We start from the raw sequence: 21,744 nt of genomic DNA on the forward strand, positions 1-21,744 counted from the left end.
TTAGGCACTGGGGCACCTCACTCCCTCCTCCTATTCTCTTCCTGTGGCACATGACTGGTTAGTCTCCTGAGGACTGTAATACCCTCAGGGTAGCTGCCCCTCCACCCCTTTCCCCTCAAGGCATGTGCCCCACACTGCCCCCAAACAACCCATTCCCCTCACAGCAGCAGCCCCCCCCTTTCCCCTCAGACCAGCTGTGTTCTGCCCCCCTACCTTCAGGAAAAACCCCCAACATCCCTTCCCCTCGGAGCAGCTGTGTCCTCCCCCCGTCTCCTCACCCCCCCCCACCCCTTCCCCTCAGAGCAGCCCCCCCAACCCCTTCCCTTCAGGGCAGCTTCCCCACCTCCACCCCTTCCCCTCAGAGCAGCTGTGTCCTGCCCCCCTTCTCCTCACCCCCCCACACCCCTTCCCCTCAGAGCAGCTGTGTCCTGCCCCCCTTCTCCTCACCCCCCCACACCCCTTCCCCTCAGAGCAGCTGTGTCCTGCCCCCCTTCTCCTCACCCCCCCACACCCCTTCCCCTCAGACCAGCTGTGTTCTGCCCCCCTACCTTCAGGAAAAACCCCCGACATCCCTTCCCCTTAGAGCAGCTGTGTCCTGCCCCCCTTCTCCTCAGGACAACCCCTGACACCCCTTCCCCTCAGAGCAGCTCCCCCAACCCCTTCCCTTCAGGGCAGCTTCCCCACCTCCACCCCTTCCCCTCAGAGCAGCTGTGCCCTGCCCCCCTTCCCCTCACCCCCCCACCCCTTCCCCTCAGAGCAGCCCCCCTCGCACTCCTTTGCCATCAGGGCGGCCGCCCCTCCCGGGGGGGCTAGCCCCGCCCCCTCGTCTCTGCCCCAGTTCCCGCGCGCCGAGCCGCCTCCCCCTCGTTCTGAGCCCCAGGTGCCCCGCGAGGAGACGCAGAGCAAAGAAAGGCGGAGCCTAGCCGGGCGCGCAGGTGACGTCACCGCGCCGTCCCGCACCGATTGGCGGGGAGCGGACCCGGCGGCCTCCCCACGTGATCCCTCCCTTCCCCCCCGACGGCCCCCTCCCCCATTCTCCCGCCGGCTCCTCCCCCCTCGCTGCAGTCGGAGCCGAACAGCGCTGCGCACCGCACCGTGTGGGGAGCCGGCGGCGGTGGGCACGGCCCGGCCGGTGAGTGCGGCCTCGGGGAGCGGGGCCGGGCGAAGCAGGGGCCGCCCCCGGCCTGAGGGGCTCCCCGCGCTGCGGCGGAGGACCGGGGGGCGGTGCTGGGCCGGGCCGCGGGGGCGGGGGGGCGGTGCTGGGCCTACGCCGAGGTGGCGGCCCCTTCCCGCCTGGCCTGAAGCCGAGCGGGTGCCTGGTCCCCCCCGGGCCCGGCCCGGGCCCCGCTCCGCCGCCCCATTGTGCTGTGGAGACAAAATGGCGGCGGATGGCGGTTGGGCCGGGAGTAGGAGCGGGGGGGGGAGCGGTACCGCGCGGGCGCAGAGGGGGCGCTGCGCGCGCACCTCGCTCTCACCCCGCGCGCGCCGCCCGGCTGTGGGCTGCATGGCGCGTGCGGGGTCTCGCGGCTCCACGCGCTGCTCGGCGCCGCTTTGTTCTCGCGGCCGCCTTTGCAAATGGCGGCGGCTGCGCGCCTGGGGGGCCCGATCCTTCCTCCCCCCTAGGGCGGAGCGCCGCGTCCCGGGTAGGCTGCCCCCCCCTAGGGCACCAGCGGGGGCTGCTCCCCGAGGCTGCGTCCTCCCAGTGCGCTGCCTTCCTTCGGGGGAGGGTGAACCAGCCTGGCACGGGCCCGATGGGGAAACATCCGGCTGGGTCCCATTGAGTTCATCCCCCCGGGAGCCGCGGGATAGCGACTTCTCCTCTTCTCCCCTCGCCCCCCGCATTTATCCTCCAGGGGTGTCCAGTCAGATCTACACCCTGGTAGCTGAAATGTCTCCTTTGTTCTACCGCAGAACAGTTTTCAGAGCTGCTGGGTGTCTGTGTAACTCGGAATTCAATTTAAAATACCACGCTACCAATCTGCAAAACCTGGAAATCTCTGCTTGCCATGAACATCCTGCATCTCTTTACATTTGAGCTAGGTTTTGTAAATCTTCCCACAGACAGTCTGTTCGGAGACCAGGATTTGAACAACTCAAACATTAGTGTCCTGTCCTGTTACTGAATAAGAACTTGAAAGTGTAACCGGCTGTAAACAAACATGAAATGGACTACTCAGTCTTATTCAAATCGAGGAAGTTAAAACAAATGAACTGTATAAATGAAGAAATAAAAACTTATTTTATTCCTCATCAATCTAAGATATCACATAATAGATGGGGTATTTTTATAAAAAACAAAATTTTAAACCTTCAGCATTCTAATTACTCTCTTGCATTTCACCAATATGGGCCAGTTTGGGCCATTACTTTGAAATGCAAGAACCCAATGCTTCATAGCATTGGAATAATTAGTTAAATCATGGTTGAAGTGGAAATGATAGCAGGAAATTTTAGCATAGTAAAGAGCATGATGTGATTTCGAAGTGCATTACCTTATTTTAGTCCTTTCTCCACGTTTTATTGAATGTTAACTTTGTGAAGCATTGTCGATAGTTCACACACCATAAGTAGAATTAATGTTTTTAATCTATTCTGTGGTTACTTTTCCTGCAAGGTCTGAATCCTGTGATGCTGCAGAAGCCATAAGTAGCTCTTATTCTCACATTAAAAAGGAGTTTCTATGATCTTAAGTGCATAGGTAATAGTCTTAGAACATAGGAAATTTCAGTTTAATCTGCTGTAGCATTTTCTGAATGTGACAGTTACTTTTTTTTAATTGACATGATTCAGAATTTCTCATCTCACTTGGAGAGGGAACAATAGAGATGTCAATAACATTAATTTTTAGCTGTCAGCCCTTATTTTTTGAAATGAATATTCAAGGTACAAATGAATTTAACTGTGATTTTTAGTAAATTAAGTAGATATTTGGCTAACAGTTGAGGACATTTTTAAGTAATGGTACAAATACTTTCAGAAGTATTCAGAATCCAAACTCAGGCCTTCAAACAGGGATTAGAGAGGTTTGGATTTCATGTGTTCCTAACATATGACAAGATGTGTGGCTATGTCAGAATACCAGCACACCTCTGTATTACAGGATAAGAATGAATTCTGGAATTGTTCTAGGCGTCAGTCCTGCAAACACGTGCACACATGCTTATCCTTATTATTGCAGGTAGTCTCATTGAAGTTAATGGGACTGCTCACAGTAGGAAAGTTAATCATGTTTGTAAATATTTGCAGAATTGCAGCCCTAGCTGTTTGTTTTAATATGCTACTGCATGGTGAAAATTCCCCACTTGCTGTCACAAAGGATTAATGATAGTGGCTTGTCTTCATTATAGCGTATTACTTTGTGGGCCTGGGGGACTGCCTTTTCCTTCTGTATTGGTGCAGCACCTAGCACAGTGAGGTCCTGGTCCGTGATGCGGCTCCTAGGCACTATGATAATACAGCTAAGAACATTATAGCAGCACTGCTTTAGTGAAATACGGAGTGTTTTGCCACTTCATTGCTAGCATTTTTTTCTTCCTAGCCCCTCACAATAGTTTATATTTATTTAAAATGTGTCAGGATTAGTTGTAAACCACTGTTGAAAAAGTGATATGGCATTCTGAGTATATTGTCAATGCTAAGTATTTTTATAGTACTCATCAAGGTGTTTTTGTTTTTACTGTCTCCTAAGATACCTGTCTGCATGAATCCCAGTGTAATTTAATGTAATAAAGGTTAAAACTTAGTCCCCTTTTTGTGAAGATGTATGTTCATTTACATACAGCTGAAATTTGAGTACATGTATTTGATTCTGATTTGTACAATACAATTGAGACATAGGTAGAAAATGTGAGAGAAGGTTAATATGGATGCATTTAATCTAGTAAAACTAACAAAATTAAACACTTTGACAAAATCTGAATTGAAATTAAGCAGAGCCCAGTAGTGGTGTTGAAGTTAAGGGTCTGCCAGCGCTTGTATACAGCTTAAATTTCTGTTGTAAACCTTTACAAATGTATTCATTAGCTTTGAGGCTTAATAACTGCATCACCTTTTTGAGATCATGAAGAATTTCATGTTGGAGATGTGATATGCTTAGAAGTTTTTAGCCAGCACCTAATAGGTAATCTAGTTCCTTGAAGTTATTAGAAAACTAGGAGTTTGGGGGTGGTAAATTGACTTGTAAGGTTTTGCAGAGGGAAATCATGGAGACTTACTAAAGGTAAATATTTTCAAACTGATTTTGAATTACTCTCTCTATTCCAAGAAACTGTTGGTTCTTGTCATATTCTTATTTCATAGCTTCCTGCATTCTGACTACTGTTTAAAACTAGAAAGGTAAAGCCAGTTTGGTGCTCAATTGTATTTTGGGCTCCATGCCAAAAGTCACCTGCACATCTGAAAACATTCTTGGAAAGGTGTCACCTTTCACAAAGAGGAGCTATGAATCGTTAGGAGATGAATCTTATTAGAAAATGTTTAAATAAAAATGATACAAAGAGTTCAAAGCGTCAGTTGTTGGTCATTGGGGGCAACATACAACTACTATTAAAGAGCAATCCAATGAAGAAACAAAGGGGTAGAAGTTTGAGTTTGATACAGAGTTTAAAACCAGTTATGGCATAAACTGTTTTAAAGCATTTTTGTTCATTTCTAAAGATGACCTCAGAATGGTGATCAGTAATCCCATGGAGATTCTTGTATAACTGTAGCGCAACAATTATGGGCATTATCAAAACACTTGTATTCCTACACAAAAATTAGCTATCTCCTCATAGGTGGGCCTGGAAGGATTAGATTTTTATCAATAAACATGGATTTCATTGAACACACACAAACTGATGGGAAAATGTTAACATTAAAATTTACACATAGTCAAAGTAAGAAAAATGTTTGAATCGTTAGGGTTGGTTATAAGGATATTTACTTTGTATATTTTGACATGTGATGTTGACAATTTGTTTTAACCGTTATAAAGCTTTAATTTTTTGAATCTCAATGTCTGCTGGCATGAAATAATTGTTTGACCCTCCCCTTAATTTGTGCAACTGGTGAAAATTTAATTTGATAAACATCAAAAAGAGTGCTTAAAAATAGACATCCGTGTTATCCGTCAGAAGTATAAAAACCCGAATTATGCCAAGCCTACTCATAACACAAATAGTGAAACAAGGAAAACAAAAGTTAAGGCAACCAACATAATCATACTTGCTCATGTAGCATCCTAGTGAAAGGCTGTCCAATTACTTGTAGGCAGTAGAATGAGGAGGTGGTATGGGAAATACATTATTGCAAGTGATCGCTTAGGCCTGTCTGGGATGAATAGGCATTGGAGGATCCTTTCTGCTAGGACACCAGGTTGTTCCTTTCGCCATAAAACTACAGTGGTTAGTTAAGTTTGCAGTGATTTTGTTTTCATGCTCCACTTCACTAGTGGAAGCTAGTTTTGAATTAACTGGGGATTTAGCTTAGTTGCACTTAAAAATTCATGTCTTTACAATGTAGAGAGGGGCTTTTGTAGTGGATTTTGTTTGTAAAGAAAATGAGTGAGCGTTTTAGGCAGAGGGAGGCTAAATCACTTGCCCAAGGCCACAGTGGGTACAGTGTCAGAGCTAGGATTAAAAATCAAGAAGTCTTGTTTTCTCAGACCATTGGACTCTTATAGTTAAATCTTTAGACAACGTGAAACCTCACTCCTTTTGTGCTCTTGAATGAAATATAGCATAGGGTTGGCATTATACATTTAGGTCTGTGTAGTTATTTCCCATGTTGCACATCTTTAATGTGCAAAGGCTGTATGGTAATGGTTGTCAAACCTTTATTAAATAGATATACTTGATGGAACTCTGGAGTGTTTTCATCCTTCCTCTCAAAGTAAGAGCTTTGTAAGCAATTCATACATATTAGAATGGTATCTGTATGGCACACTTGATTTTGATTATTATTCCGCACTTGGGTTATTGTTCAGCTACTATATCAATGTCTGTGGGTATTGATCTTTAGGGGTAGAATACTTGGTCGGCTATAAACTGTTCATATGGTCCTAATCTACACAGTTTATATGCCCAATTACTTTGATAACCAATTTGAGTTACATATACGCACTTACCAAGTAGACAGATGATTTATCAGTCCACCTACAAATCATTGGTAATTATTTTTTTTGTTGTTTTTAGATTATAGGAAGCTGTATTGGTGTAGTTCCTTGGAGGAAGAAGCGAGATAAGTACTTTTGAAAGCTTCGGCAAAGATTCGGAAGCAAAAATGGTAAGACTCTGAAATCTCCAGCTTTCAGAAATAAATATTATCCTTAGTCTATTATTAAATTGCATCAAATTTTGTCTTGTCAGCGACCGATGCGTATTTTTGTGAATGATGACCGCCACGTGATGGCAAAACATTCTGCTGTTTACCCAACTCAGGAAGAGTTGGAGGCAGTTCAGAACATGGTCTCCCATACAGAACGTGCTCTTAAAGCTGTATCTGACTGGATAGATGAACAGGAAAAAGTCAGTGGGGAGCAGCCAGAACCGGAGGCCATGGAAACAGCAGCTGAAGAAGAAAACAAAGAAGGAGGGTAAGTAACAGTACTAGTCGAACTCTGTCAAGTGCTTCAGTATTTTTTCTCTAGACTGATAGAAATGTGCTCTTTAAGTGCTTGAAAAGGCATTAGTTCTCACTTCCCCCTAATTCTAACATTCCATAGCCAGAGGAAATAAACATGGAATTCAAGTAATTTTTCCTGTATATGTGTAGTAATATTAACCATATTTTGGATCTAAACCATTACTTGCTTTGCCCTGTGAGCTTGGTTAATTATTTGTGTCCCTTTAAGTGCACTTCAGGCTTTGACTTTTGTGCTGCCATAACTGCATTTACATATCTTTCACAGGGATCAGAAGGCTGCCGAGCATCTGACTAGGACCCTTCGTGGAGTGATGCGTGTTGGACTTGTTGCAAAAGGTCTGCTACTGAAGGGAGACTTGGATCTTGAGCTAGTTCTCCTGTGCAAAGAGAAACCCACAACTGGTCTCTTGGACAAAGTAGCTGAGAATCTTGGAGTACAGCTTGCTGTGAGTAAAATCCTTTGATTGTGCATGCTTGTCACAGTGAACACACACACACACACACACACACACACACACACGGATTAAAGGGACTAGAAGGTAACTGAGATATTTATTAGGCTTTTTACTAAGACAGAATGGGAAAATGTGGTTAATATCTTTGTGCAGTCTTTACAGAACCACCTTGTAAAGTAAGTGGATGTCATTTGCTGCAAATGATGATTGTATAATCTCACTTCATTAACTAACTAAACTGAAAAGTAAGTTACAGCATCCGTACAAAGCTTGTTGATACTACTTAAAAGAAAGGGCAGTGCTTTGCACTTGGGAAGAAATGCATAAATCCAAGAGGAAATTTCTAAATGGTAAAATTATTGTATTGTAGACTATTACTGAAGATAAATATGAAATAATCCAGTCTGTGAGCGAAGCTGCAATTATCATTAAGAACACACAGGAGCCTCCATTGACGCTGACTATTCACTTGACATCTCCTGTTGTGAGAGAAGAAATGGAAAAACTGTTAGCTGGAGGTATGGAGGACTGAAAACGGCTAACAGTCAGTCTGGAAACTTAAGTTGTCTGTTGCTAATCACTGTTAAAATGTGCTATTCAATTTCAGTTTAGGTAGTCCAAGCTGTTTGAGACAAAAATATTTCATGCAGACGAATTCAAATTCCAGATTGTAATAGTACAAGAAACCATGGATGTGGATCATTAGAAACAGACTCCTAAAATTGAGTAGCACCTTTCAAGTGGTATTTCACTTTACTTACTTGGGCCTTTAGTTCACTAATATGTAATATTGTTTAAATCTTTTTTTATACCTAGCCATGTTAAAGGCCCACACAAATGACATCAAATGTGAGCTTGTACTTTAAAAAAAAATATTGAAGGCTTCTTGTAAATGACTTTTGCATGTACATGAAATTGGATATGTTATATAAAATGGTTTGTGTTGCAGCAAAAATGATAGGTGCACTGTTGGGTCTCTTTGGCTGTTTTATCAGCTAAAGTTCAGAATTCCAGGACGTGATGCAGAGTTTTGGATAAAGTTAGACGCCATCCATGATCTTATTCAAACTTACTGTTTGGAATAAGACTTCAGAAATACCTTCACTTGAAAAATCTCTTACTATGATCACTTCTGTATCACAAGCATCACACTATTTGACTCATGAACTTGTATGCATAGCAAGTGTTCGAACTAGCCTTATCTAAAACCCTGGTCTTCAGACACTTCAAAAATATTAACACATATCTTCAGTTTTGCTGCAGCACAGACTGGAGAATATTTTTGTGCTCTATTGATTGTCTATGGTTCTGATATCTGACTTCGTCTACCAAGCCTTCTAGTTTGTCAATTTTAGGGACGCTGGACCTTTGACCAACAGGACGCACTCTGTCACGGGCCGGGGCCAGGGCAGTCAAGCCTTGTGGGCGGAGGGGGTTCCCTTGGCTTTAGAAAAGCCTTTACCTCTGCTCTGGATGTAGAGTGAGGGTTAACTTCAAACTTCCCTTTCTGTTAGGTACTGTAACATTCTACTTTCTGAAGCTTTGTTAAAGCAGTATAGGCTTTCTGTCCCCTCCTACTTAGCATTCCTCTTTCCCCTCATAGTATAGGAGTTAGCCTATTCCCTGTTACATTAATTTCCCCCTCTCTGCAGTGTGAAGTTCCAGTTAAGGGTAATAAAGTGAAGTGTACTGCAGGCTATCCTTTCAGGTAAAGGGTATAGTTCAAGATCTTTTGGGAGCCTCCGCTGCCCTTTAGGAAGCTGCCTCATCCCCTCTCCACCTGACAGAACCCCCTTGGTCAAACTGTGCCTGTCTTCTTATTCCATCCACGAATAGAAACGCTATCAGTCAACGACACCCCGGACGTTCTGGACAGGCAGAAATGCCTTGCTGCCTTGGCGTCACTCCGACACGCCAAGTGGTTCCAGGTTTGCATTTTGTTCTTATATTTGTCTTTATGTAGCCAGTTAAAGTTTACAAATTATCTAACTTTATATTAAAGTACTTTAACATTGGACAATAGTTGTGCTGAACTTAGCGTCTGTCAACCATACAGTTGCTAAAGAAGCACTTAAGCGAATTTAATGTTCAAAGATGAAACTTTTTTTAATGAGTAGATGCATAGTTGCTGCTTTGTGTTAAGAGTAATGTCGCTTTTGTACACTGTAATTACTATTACATTATAAAATTGTAATGTAAATATATATTGTTTACCCTTGACAAAGTAGCACTGCAAAAATTAATATTTGTCTGCACATTAATTGGTTTGGTATTTTTATTGAATATGCCTTTGCTTGATTACTTATTCTAGGCCAGGGCTAATGGTCTGAAATCGTGCGTCATAGTCATCAGGGTGCTGAGAGATCTGTGTACTCGGGTTCCTACTTGGGGACCACTTAGAGGATGGGTAATTCTTACTTTTTTTTTTTTTGTTACTGTTTTCTGAATTGTTTGGTTTTATTCTTTAAGTCACTGGAGAGAACTGTTCTTCAGTCTGAAATTCCATTTTCACAAATTGCAACTTACTTTAATTTGAAGAAATTGAAGTATTCTGTTTCTGAAATATACACTTGAAGACTTTCTATATGATATAGTCACATACTTTGGATCTGTGGGCTGAAATTAAAGTAACTTCTAAACTTATGGCAGTTACAGTCCTCTGCTTCTTATATCCAATTTGGCGATTATTTTGCTGTTGCTTAGGCATCTGCTGTAAAGTTTCCCTAAAACAGTCGTGTGTGCGAATCTCACTTTTTAAAATCACGTGTCTTACAGCCTCTGGAGCTGCTGTGTGAAAAATCAATTGGAACAGCTAATAGACCAATGGGAGCTGGTGAGGCCTTGAGGAGAGTGCTTGAATGTCTTGCATCAGGAATTGTTATGCCAGGTTAGATGGTTCTCTGCATATACATTTCAAAGCAAGGAATCACATGGGATGCGATTAAAGTTTGGTGCATTGTAGTATTGTGTAGTAGTTACAAGAACCCCCTCGTTGTCAGGGATGATTTAGGTCAGTGGTTCTCAACCTGTTTACTGTTGTGGGGTTGCATATGTGGCCCACAATGTGTTATGTGGGCCGCATCCAATACTACCTGTATGGCCCTGAAGATGTCACATGGTCCGTAGGTCTGTGCTGATTGGGCTGAAAGCCGGCCTGTGGGCTGCAGGTTGAGAACCTCTGGTCTAGGTATACTTGATCCTGCCTCAGCGTGAGAAGGACAAGATGACCTCTCAGCCCCCCAGCCCTACATTTCTATGGTTCTGTGTTTGCAGAGTTGAGATGTAAAAGTTCATAAAAATGTGTAGTGTATATGGGTATTACGGTACCATGGTTTTATTTAGGGTACATGGACCCATGATGATAAGCCCTGTAGTGTGAAGTACCAGGTTCTACAAGTGTTAAATTGGTTGTCTTACTTTCTAAGTGGTTTTGACCAACTTCACTTATAATTGTACTTGTAAAATAATCCAGATAAATTTCAAAATGTTGGACATTGATCAGTGTTACACAGATGAGTATTGAATGATGCCAAGGGAATACTTAGTTTAGTTTTTTTAGAAACACTAGGATAATTCTCTGCATATCTTCCTTGTTTCCTGCCTTCAGATGGTTCTGGTATTTATGATCCTTGTGAAAAAGAAGCCACTGATGCTATTGGGCATCTAGACAGACAACAAAGGGAAGATATCACACAGAGTGCTCAGGTATAGTTTTGCCTACAGATGTTGCAAAAACTTAATGAGTTCAATTTATGTTGAACTTCCCTATTGGTTAATGGTAGTTTAGTAACCTCACTGAGGTTGGTTTTAATTTTTTTAATACCTAGTCATGTAAAAAAATGGGTCTCACACTAAAAAAGAAATTTATAGTTTGATCTACCAGAAGCAAAGTATCAGGTTTTAAGTAGTGACTTACCACTATGGCCCAGGTTTTGGATTGAATTTAGAATTCTAAGGAGCATCCTATTTAAACTGAGGTCTTTTTTTTGGTATGTTTTTTGTTGGGTTTTTTTTTTGTTTGTTTGTTTTTTTGTACAGAGGTGGGTAGAAGATTCCTCTTTGAACCTCTGCAGTGAGCAAATATTACTTTAACGACTTGTGCATCCCATTAACATGTGTTCCATCTTTCTAGCATGCTCTGAGACTTGCTGCTTTTGGCCAGCTTCACAAGGTCTTGGGGATGGATCCCCTGCCTTCCAAGATGCCCAAGAAACCAAAGAACGAAAATCCAGTTGACTACACTGGTAGGTATTGTAATAAACGAATACATTCTCAGTGCCCAGTGCTCTTGCTACTCTGTCACTCAGTAATTGATATATTTAGCTGCCTCTTATGGTTTTTACAGTCCAGATTCCCCCCAGTACCACATATGCCATCACCCCAATGAAGCGCCCTATGGAGGAGGATGGAGAGGAGAAGTCTCCCAGCAAAAAGAAAAAGAAGATTCAGAAAAAAGGTATTGAGTTAACCAGAGGTAGGTAACAAGTTGATGCCTGAGAGCTGTTTTCAGACTAAATGAGGGGCAAACTGCAGAAGAAAGTGTTTCTTGTGTAATGGCTTGTAAATCTGAGTGACTGGATTTTTCTCCTGCTTTTTAAGGCTTTATCAAGTGTAAATGACCCTTTCAAATCTGTACTTCTAAACAAGAAGTCCACAGTGGCAGATTGTAACCTCTTATTGTCTGAACTCAGTCGTCAAGTTTATCTTAAAACAAATGTGCATGTCTGACAAAGAACAAACTGTTTTCTGTTTAGAGGAAAAAACTGAACCTCCCCAGGCTATGAATGCACTGATGAAATTAAATCAGCTAAAACCTGGTCTCCAGTACAAACTTGTGTCTCAGACTGGTCCAGTTCATGCTCCTATCTTTACTATGTCCGTGGAAGTCGATGGCAGCACGTTTGAGGCATCGGGACCTTCCAAAAAGACAGCCAAATTGCATGTGGCTGTAAAGGTAAGCGTTTTGTCTGCATGTAAACGCTTTTTTTTCCTCCTTATTCCTTTCTCTAAAAAACGTTAGTATCCAGACAGTTATTCCCTTAAACTTGAACTTCTGGAAGATCATGTTAAAAATTGTATGTGAAGTGTGTAGGCCCTTCTACACTGGATACAGTTTTGTGTTGAAGTTAAAACACTGAAATAGTAGTAGCACTTGATGGATTAAGTACATTGGTAGCCAGAAGACTTGTTGCAAATGTTTAAAGGGCCTGGGGGAATGCTTATAGCGTCCTGGAAGTTCCAGCACCATCAGTGGGGATGGATGAAGCTTGGGCTGATACTACATTTGGAATGAATGGAGGTAGTAATTTCTGGGACAGGGCCAATGGACCCACTTCTACACAGCCTTCTCAGCTGCTTATCTCACAGTAGAGAGCCATGGAGGATATAATATCTGCACTTCTCAATGTCCTTTCTCCCTTCCCACACCCTCAGGTGTTGCAAGATATGGGTTTACCCACAGGAGTGGAAGGCAAAGAGTCTGGAAAAGGAGATGAATCGGCAGAGGAAACAGAACAGAAACCAGTAGTTGTTGCTCCTCCTCCTGTAGTGGAAACTATCTCTACACCCAGTGCTGCCTCTCCTCCCTCAGAGCAAACTTCAGAGGTGAGCACAAACTTTTTACATCTTTTGAAACCAAATCTTTCCTCTAACATTCAGGAGAGCGACGTTGTGACAACTTGCTCAAATGAGTCTTTCACTCATGAGTCTGAAACTCTCAAGCACTTTTTAAAAGGAATATTGTCCACTTGAGTTTCAGTGGTGTTTTGGTTCAATAGTGTGTGCTGAAACTCCTCAGAATCCATAAAATATTTGAGGATTTTTTTCTCTCCTGTTTTAAAGGAGTATTCTAAGTAAGGAGTAAACTGACTATGCATAATGCTAACAAATGCAAAATAAAAGTGGTGAAAATCATTAACTTTTCAGTTATAGTAATTATAGGGGTTATAGCTGAAATTTGTCTACCTCAAACTTAACTTTGAATGTAATTTTCCCTTTAAGGTTAACTTTTTCCTTAATTATAAAAACCTTGAACATATAGTGGATAATTCCAAGTCCAACAGCTCGTTGGACCTTTATTGGCACTTCCAATTTATTTTAGAATGTGAAACAACAGGGACCAATCCTGACGAAGCATGGCAAGAATCCAGTGATGGAACTCAACGAGAAGAGACGTGGGCTGAAATACGAACTGATTTCAGAGACAGGTGGCAGCCATGACAAACGCTTTGTCATGGAGGTGAGCTGACTTTGTAGTCCTCTCTGCACACGGTTACATTTATAGACATGCTGTGCAGTTTTAACTTCCAGGCCTAGTAACATTTCATTAGTTCATACTAATTTCTGTTTGACACTGCGCGTGGAAGTAGCAAGCTATGCCATAATTAACCAACGTGACAGTGACAAAAGGTCACTCTCTTGTGTGGCTATTACTGATTCATAGCATGGTTATTTAATCTGTTTCGAAGGTTGAGGTTGATGGGCAGAAGTTTCAAGGAGCTGGCTCGAACAAAAAAGTGGCAAAAGCCTATGCTGCTCTAGCTGCCCTGGAGAAGCTGTTTCCCGATACTCCAGCTGCTATTGAGCCCAATAAGAAGAAAAGAGCCCCTGTACCTGCAAGGGGAGGACCCAAGTTTGCAGTAAAGGTAGGTAGACTTGCTGGTGATTAAATGTCTGTGTCTGTGTGTGTCCTAAGCACTACTACTCAACCCCCCGGAGAGGCTGGGGAGGGGTGGTGGTTATCCCAGTTTACCTTCAGAGAAATGGAGATTGATTTACCCCTAAATTTTTAGAATTAGGACCAAACGCTCAGATTTGCGACTTAGTTCTATCCGCGTTGAACTTTAGCAACACAAATCAGTTTAATCTTGGACATATAAATACTGATATAAAAACAGGATTGTGTAACAAGTTGTCTTTTCCACAGCAGCATAATCCAGGTTTTGGAATGGGAGGCCCCATGCACAATGAAGTGCCACCTCCCCCAAATCTGCGTGGACGTGGTAGAGGAGGCAACATCAGAGGCCGTGGTAGAGGCAGAGGTGGATTTGGTGGTGGCAATCATGGTGGCTATATGAATGCTGGTGAGTTACCATGAATGTTTCACTCTACTAACTTAATGTCTGCTGTCTCATGTTAAAGTGAAGTGCCTGTCCACAAATCGGTATCTCCAATGGAGTTGATCAGCTTTCTTGCAAGTTCTTACATTACACAAGTTAAATAACTTACACTGTAGCTTCTTGGAAGTGAAGTTTGTTTTAATAGCTTTTCATTCCTTTCATTAACAATAGAAAATGAATATCTTAGAGTAATTGCTTTACTCCATTCTAGGAGCTGGATACGGAAGCTATGGTTATGGAGGAAATTCTGCAACAGCAGGCTATAGTAAGTGTTAATGTTTTAATCTTTGAAACACAGCACCCTACTGGGATTACTCAAACTCTGGGTTACAACATACAGTGATATACCTGTATCTGAACCATCATAGCATGTTCATTTTTAAAATAAGAAATAATAAAAGGGAGCTGAATCAGGTGTTTAAAACTTAAACTCAAATCCAGGTGACTTTAGGTTTCCTCTTCAAATGTGAATATTTTAAATTTCTCTGCTTTAAGCCATGTGAAGCAATCCACCACTCTTGTGAATAAGATTTTCCCGAAAATACACAGCTATTTGTCTTGAGAAGAAACCTTCATTGGGGGGTGACAGGAGCAGAGAAATCTAAAACATGACTTTCAAATGTGGCGCATTTTGCCATCTTCAAAAGAATTCTAATTTTTTTCTCTGCTCTGTCTCCCCCTTTTGTAGGTGACTTTTTCACAGACTGCTACGGCTATCATGATTTTGGGTCTTCCTAGATCATCTAAAAGTATTGCAAAAAAACAGCTTTTTACTCCAATTTTCTCGAACTCCAAAACCCAAAGTGTTCGTGGTGTGTCCCTGTGCTTCACTGGGTTTCTCAACAGTGGCTTTTCACCGCAGCTTGTCTGAAACTATTAGCCTGCAGAACTTAAGACAGTGGCAGTTCTTATTGTGATTTGCCTTTGAACTTGGTCGTAATTTGATGTACACAACAGGGGGAACTAATTATCCAAGAACGTTTTTGTGCAGTTTGCACAAATTTTAAAGTCAGCTCTGTTCAGCATAAAGGCAAAAAGCCCACCTTTGCTTTTTATGGAAAGCATTACTTTATTTTTAAGAAACAAATACTGAAGTTTTAATCTACCTTTGTCTTAATTTACAGCAGGTTTTGTACAAAATTTAAGCCTTTTAATAAACATCAGAACTTGGGTTGATGCCTCTGACAGTAGGGAAGATACTTCCAATGTTTCTGAATCTAGTACAGCCAAGCTTTTTAAGCATGCAAAATGGTGACTTGTATGTGGAATCATATGTGCTAAATTAATCTTTACATCCTTTGTAATACACTGATGGATAAATGCTGGAGGGGTGTGACTTACTGTGGCTGATAGCTAGTATACTGTCAAAGGTATTGTATTGTGCTTCCAATACTGGTACAATAACTATCCAGGCATTAAGGAGTTGATGTAAAAAATGTCATTTCTGATTACTTCTAAAAATGCGTGGGTTCATTAGTTACATAAAATCAGGCTTTTTCTGATCCAAGTATGAAGGACCTAAAGCACTTCAAAAACTGAAATGTCCAAGGGTTGCAAACCCAGCTGGCTGGCTGCGCAGGCCATCTGATATTCTCTGAGACAGCTTATGCCTCTTGTAAAATACACATTGCTCTAAAAGCAGAAGTATTTAATAGCCCAGCCAATGAAACTTCATAAGATTTTGAAGTCTCAGGGAATCAGTTGCCCTTTGAGACTCTGGAATGTTTAATAAAACATCATGTGTTCAGTCCTTTATTCTTGCTATGATACTTATGTTTCAAAACTGTATTTTTTGTCACTGTTCTTTTTAGCTGCAAATCCTGCAGCACTGCATTAATTTAATTTGTGAGGCTCAATAACGTTTGAGGTAACTCGGTAATTTAAACTGGTGAAAACAGTAACTTGTGAAATATCAGGTTGTTGAAACCTCCTTGGGCAAAATTTTAAATATTCAGTGTGAACACTTTTTAAAACAAAACGCATGTCCTATTTTTTTTAGAAAGTTATTGTTTGAGATAATGTCTTTTTATACAAGGGAATAGATATTGTTCTGAATGAGGTGAAAATGCCGTTTTTTTTAAATGAATACATGTTAAAGTAACTTGTGTGTTGGATATTTTTATTCAGTAGTTTTAACTGGATGGGGGTGGAATTCAGGTGTTGAACAGTGTTAATGCTTGCTTAGTTAAATGTGAAGGGTTCATCTAGAAATGACTGTCCCAAAAGCTGTCTTAACTCGCTTGGGAAAGGAGTCAACTTCTACCATTTGTTTTCAGCTCAGGTGAGGCAAGTTTCTCCCTCACCTCCCGTTCAGAAGAAGTTTACTTCTGCATTCTTTCATATATTCTTTTGCTATAACTCTGGATCTCTGTTTGTACCAAAGACTGGAGTTTAGTACCAATCTACACACTACAGGAATATTTTTATTGTGGTATGGTTGTGCCATAACCATGTTATAACTTCTCTTGGGTGGAAAGAAATATTGAAGAACCTTGTTTCTGCCCTATTGTAACGTGTCCTTCTGCCCACAGAAGAAGAGACATGTTCTAACATAGTGTGAAAAGGGCCTTACTCTAATTTAGAGGTGGGGTGAAGTCAGTTTAAATGGTTACTCCAGGAATATTAGGAGTTTTAAACTAGTATGCAAAATAAAAAAGCTGGATGGTCACTAGAGCCAGCTCTTCTGTACAAACTGCAGTTTTTGCTGGAAATGAGCTCTGAGTCACATCTCATCATTCAGATGGGCTCTTTAAAGTTCCACAAATGTGGAGCTGTTAAAACAAAGATCACAGGTTTACTCCTTGGCTTACTAACCTTAACAGCCTTCTCTATTTGAATGGGAGTTAAGTTCTCAATACACCCCTCCTTTGTTTCTAAGGTAGTTAAAATCAGTAAAGCTCCACCTGTCTCTGAAGCATCACTTAAGCTCCTGGAGCTGTACGTACTCGACTGTGGGCGGTGATGCCGGTTTTTGTCTAGATCCTAGTGGCTGTCATTTCTTGGTAAATAAGAATCATGAACTTTATTAAAAAATCAAACCACAGCATACCTCCTCTCGACTTAAGTTATTAAAGTTGGCCAGTTATCTAGGGCCTGAACTGAACAATCCTGTTAAACGTGAACATGTTTAAATTGGGCAGGAAAATAGTTACTTAACAGTGCAAGATCCAGTCTGTTAGTGCCACAGGCCGATCAGAAAATAAGTTTCTAGCTGCCAAAAGACTAAGTACAACGTTATTCCAGTTACTCCTTTTAGGGATCCTCAGCCCTAACACAGGGTTCTGGTAACCTCCTGAGTTCATGCTGGTGCCAGAATTTGATGGAGTGAGCACTTCAGTACAATTGAATAAGCTTTGTATAAGGCATCTATAATTTTAGTCAAATTATTGCTATTCAAACAGCACTTCATGTGGAAAGTGCTCTTTATTTTAGAGTGATTTGCATGGGTGTTGGCTCTAAGTCCTTGTCACTGGAGTAAGATTCTTCCTGATTGTCATTCCTTTTCTGTGGAGAATGAGCTTCAATTATCATTGGTGGCTGGCTTGTCTCCAGTGTAATTTGAGGACTAGACCAAGTAACTTTGTAGAACATGAAGTAGGAATTGTTAGATATTGTAACATGCATTGGAAAAACCACTAGTCACCTTAACTCAGTTCTAGAATTTGGTATTGATACTTAAAGTTCTACACACACTTAATTCCTATGGCTTGGAGAGTTGTTAGATGAGCAGTGAGAGTAACTGGAAGGTCCTGTGTCTAGCCATTCCTTATCTACTTAAATGAACAAATGTTACACCTGTTGGCCTTGTCTCGAATTACTTAAATCTTTATTCGTGTGTTCGTCAAAATAGTCCTAGATTCTAAACTGCTGCTTATATAATGGCAAAGCATCGTAGTGTGATATAAGGCACACAACCATTTACATTTAATAAGGTATTTTAAGACACGGGTGGAGTGACTTTCCTCAAGCCTATCGGAAACACCATTTGACTTCCTCTTCCTTTGTTCAGGCCAGTTTTATAGCAATGGTGGTCACTCCGGCAACACGGGAAGTGGTGGTGGTGGTGGCGGCGGCGGGGGCTCCTCTGGCTATGGATCCTACTACCAAGGTGGTGACAACTACAGCTCACCAGTTCCACCCAAACATGCTGGAAAGAAGCAGCAGCATGGAGGACAGCAAAAACCTTCCTATGGGTCAGGGTATCAATCGCACCAAGGCCAGCAACAGCAGTCATACAACCAAAACCAGTACAGCAATTATGGCCCTCCACAAGGCAAACAAAAAGGATACAATCACGGACAAGGCAACTACTCTTATTCTAACTCCTACAACTCCTCTGGCGGAGGATCAGACTACAACTACGAGAGCAAATTCAGTGAGTGGGGGATTGTTCCTCTGGTTGGAAGTGTGTGGCCCTCTTGCCCCTGAGTAGGATTCTCTCCACAGTGTGTTCCTGTCATTGCAGCGGGGGGTTCCATGGAGTCTCTGGCACTCCGAAACAGCCAGGTTGACTGAACTTTGGACTTGGCAGTCTGCTGCGCAGTACTCCAAGGGGCTGAAATTTAGAAATGGAATGACATATTTTTTTATAAGGAACTCAGTAGATACTTAGGGTTTAAATGCTACATTTGAGGGTCCAGGCAGAGACTTCCACAGGGAGCATGAAGAGTCTTTTGGGGGTGAGCAGGTGGTACTGCCTTAAACATTTACGTTTTAGTGAGCTTCAGGAGTTGTGATGATGGCACGTCAATGCCATATTGGCATGCGAGTCCATTATGGGTGTGTTGTTCTACTGAAACTTCTTTTATTGGTTAAGGAGCAGTGTCATGGAATCAGGGACGTGGAGATTCCTTCTAATCCTGTTCAAGGCCCGTAAACACTTCTGTCCAGAAATACTGTTTCTTCACGGTGTACAGCCCAAATGAAAGATAGCTAGTGAGACTGACTAGCCCTCGATCACCTGTGTGGTCTGAGATGTAGGGAATTACAAACTCTAAATGCAGGCCCATTCTGTGTAGCTGGCCTGTCTGTTCCCTGGTGATTCTGGGAAGAAAATCTGTGGGTTTGACAAAAATATATCCTCCTATTTTGTGTAGTTTTAGATACAAGGTTTAGTGTTCAGCTGGAAAGAAGCAGGAGTCCCAGTGAATGTAAATCTGTGTTATAAAATGGCACCCTGCGCACTTCATTCCAGAGTGAGATGTTATCCATATTCAGGATCTGAACCTGCTAGAATAATGTAGGTAGGTAGTGAAGTTAAACTGACCCTGTTACACTTAGGGCTGGTCTACACTGGAAACTTACATCAGCATAGCTACATCTCTCAGCTGTGTGACAAGCTACACCCCTGAGAAAAGCTAAGCTGACCTAACCCCTCGTATAGACAGTGCTAGGTCCATGGAAGAATTCTGCTGCCTTTCGGGGAGGTGGGTTAACTACAGCAATGGGAGAACCCCTCCTATCGCTGTCTTGAGTGTCTTCACTGAAGAGATTCAGTAGTGCAGCTGCAGCTGTGCCACTGTAGCGTTTTCGGTGGAGACAGAGCCTTAGTTGTTTGCTGCCAAATGTAGCAGATACCAGATTGGCCTTTTGGCCTGTTAGACTGATCTGCTACTTCCAGGGTCAGTCAGAGCTGTACCAAGGAGAGACTTAATCTGTTATAGGGTAACTTCTTCTCCACCGCCTGTACAGTTGTGCTGTCTCTTTATGGATATTGTCTGCTACATTACCGCTAATGTGATCAGTTGGGCATTTAGTCTTTAATAGCTTTAGAAGAATAAACATTTGATAGTTCTGCTCTTTCCTTCACAAATCAAACTGCTTCAGGGCACTTATGCCAAAAGCCAGCCTGCCTGTTTACATCCAACACTCACGTAGTTTTTGGCTGGGCAAGGCCTAACAGGCTACCCATGTGACTCAGCCAAAAAGTTACCCAAGTCCCCACTCTCCACAAAAGGTATCTTTTTTTACTTGCATGAGCTGTTCTTCCAACGGTAGGCCAGACCTACACAATTGTACAGGCTGTGGAGAAGTTACCCTGTTACAGACTATAGTCTGTCCTTGGTACAACTTTGACTGATCAAGCTTCTGCTGCTCTGGCAGCTAGGCCAGTGGTGCTTTTACCAGCCAAAGGCTGCAGGGGAAAGATTTTCTCTAATTGAACACTTGGCCGTAACCCTTACCTTGATGAGTCATAAACTCCTTGGCAGTTTCTGTTACTAGCTTAGTTCTATATTGATGGTCTGGGTATTTTTAAGGTGTCCTGGTCTAAGAGCAGAGTTGCAGACCTCATTGTCATGCTTGCTCAGCATATGTTCTCGATTGCAGATTACGGTGGTGGCAGTGGCCGTGGTGGTGGAGGAAATAACTATGGGTCAGGAGGAGGTTCCTCATACAATACTGGTTCACACAGCGGCTATGGGGGAGGATCTGGGGGAGGAGGGTCGTCTTACCAAGGTAAGCAAGGTCAGTACACAACCCTTTTCGACTCTCCTTTGTTAAACGTTTTGTGTAGTGCGAAGACGCAGTCACCGCTCTTCTGTTTGTGTGTACTTTGCAGGATGGCAGCCCAGGCTGGATAAGTAACAATTCTTGTTGCGTACGGTTGTGTTAAAATAGCTCTTGTCTCTCAGCATGGTTTAGATGGACTCCTTTCTCCATTGCAGGTGGATATTCTTCTCAGACTAACTACAGCTCTCCTGGTTCAGGCCAGAATTACAGCGGTCCCCCCAGTTCCTACCAAGCTTCGCAAGGCGGCTACGGCAGAAACGATCACAGCATGAATTATCAGTACAGATAAACCGACCCTTTCTCCATGGGTGTGAAGTTTTGTTACCTTCTGCACTTGCGCACCCTTTGAATATTCAGTTTTATTGCATCACAGTAAACATGTAAACCCCCGTTTCCATGTTGCAGTGCTCTTTGTGATACCTGTCACTAATGGTTGAGTACCTGTAATTCCAGACTTAGCTGTATTTTGGACATCTATGTATTTAATGGTTTGTTAGTTGCCATTACAACTTTGTCTAAATAGAATTTTTGAGTTAATAAAATTTCAATATCCTTTTTCTATTTAAAATGGTCATTCAAGTGTTAACCCAGGATGGCTTTAAATAGATAAGGGATATGCCATCTGTTAATGCTTTTGTGAAGTGAGTTAAACAAGCTTTCTGTATTTTAATGCTTTAGTGTTTCAGTTTTATAAGTGAAGATTTTATTTTAAAAACCAGTGGGAAAGAGAGTGGGTTTTGTATGTCTGGATCATTCAGGCAGTACATCTGGATTAAGCTGAATGTAGACAAATAAACACAAACTCTTGATGTCTTTGTCTCCAACTGTGTAGATTTGCCTTGCATACAAATGTCAGCTAGAATGTTTGTCTGCAGCAAAATAACTTTTCCTCCTCCTTTAATAGACACAGTGGCACAAATAGTGAAAAATGGCCAGAAAAGCATTTTGCAGAAATAAATCCAGCAGCCCCAGAGGTTTGCAGATGAGAAACCTGAGTTCAGTAGCTGTTTCTATCAATATAGAAAGCAAAACTCAAA

The 21,744-nt window shown here is 42.2% G+C and overlaps 1 protein-coding gene across 7 annotated transcripts; it reads left to right on the plus strand.

Moving 5' to 3' along the window:
• The first annotated feature begins 1,017 nt into the window (after positions 1-1,017).
• ILF3 (interleukin enhancer binding factor 3) lies at positions 1,018-21,516 on the plus strand. Of its 7 annotated transcripts, none has more exons than XM_050925236.1 (20): positions 1,018-1,132; positions 6,174-6,264; positions 6,348-6,574; positions 6,890-7,070; positions 7,450-7,597; positions 8,916-9,007; positions 9,391-9,486; positions 9,855-9,966; positions 10,687-10,784; positions 11,212-11,323; positions 11,425-11,535; positions 11,834-12,033; positions 12,513-12,683; positions 13,180-13,317; positions 13,547-13,723; positions 14,005-14,161; positions 14,409-14,462; positions 18,207-18,572; positions 20,525-20,662; positions 20,863-21,516. In XM_050925236.1, the coding sequence occupies exons 2-20, from the start codon at positions 6,262-6,264 to the stop codon at positions 20,994-20,996; spliced, it is 2,715 nt and encodes a 904-aa protein (XP_050781193.1). In that variant the 5' UTR covers positions 1,018-1,132; positions 6,174-6,261; the 3' UTR covers positions 20,997-21,516. The 7 variants fall into 7 exon arrangements, with proteins under 7 accessions (XP_050781193.1, XP_050781194.1, XP_050781195.1 ...); XM_050925237.1 differs by having other exon boundaries at positions 14,008-14,161; XM_050925238.1 differs by having other exon boundaries at positions 13,195-13,317.
• Positions 21,517-21,744: the final 228 nt, after the last annotated feature.

Source organism: Gopherus flavomarginatus, chromosome 16 (genome assembly GCF_025201925.1).
Source record: "Gopherus flavomarginatus isolate rGopFla2 chromosome 16, rGopFla2.mat.asm, whole genome shotgun sequence".
NCBI lineage: Eukaryota > Metazoa > Chordata > Testudines > Testudinidae > Gopherus > Gopherus flavomarginatus.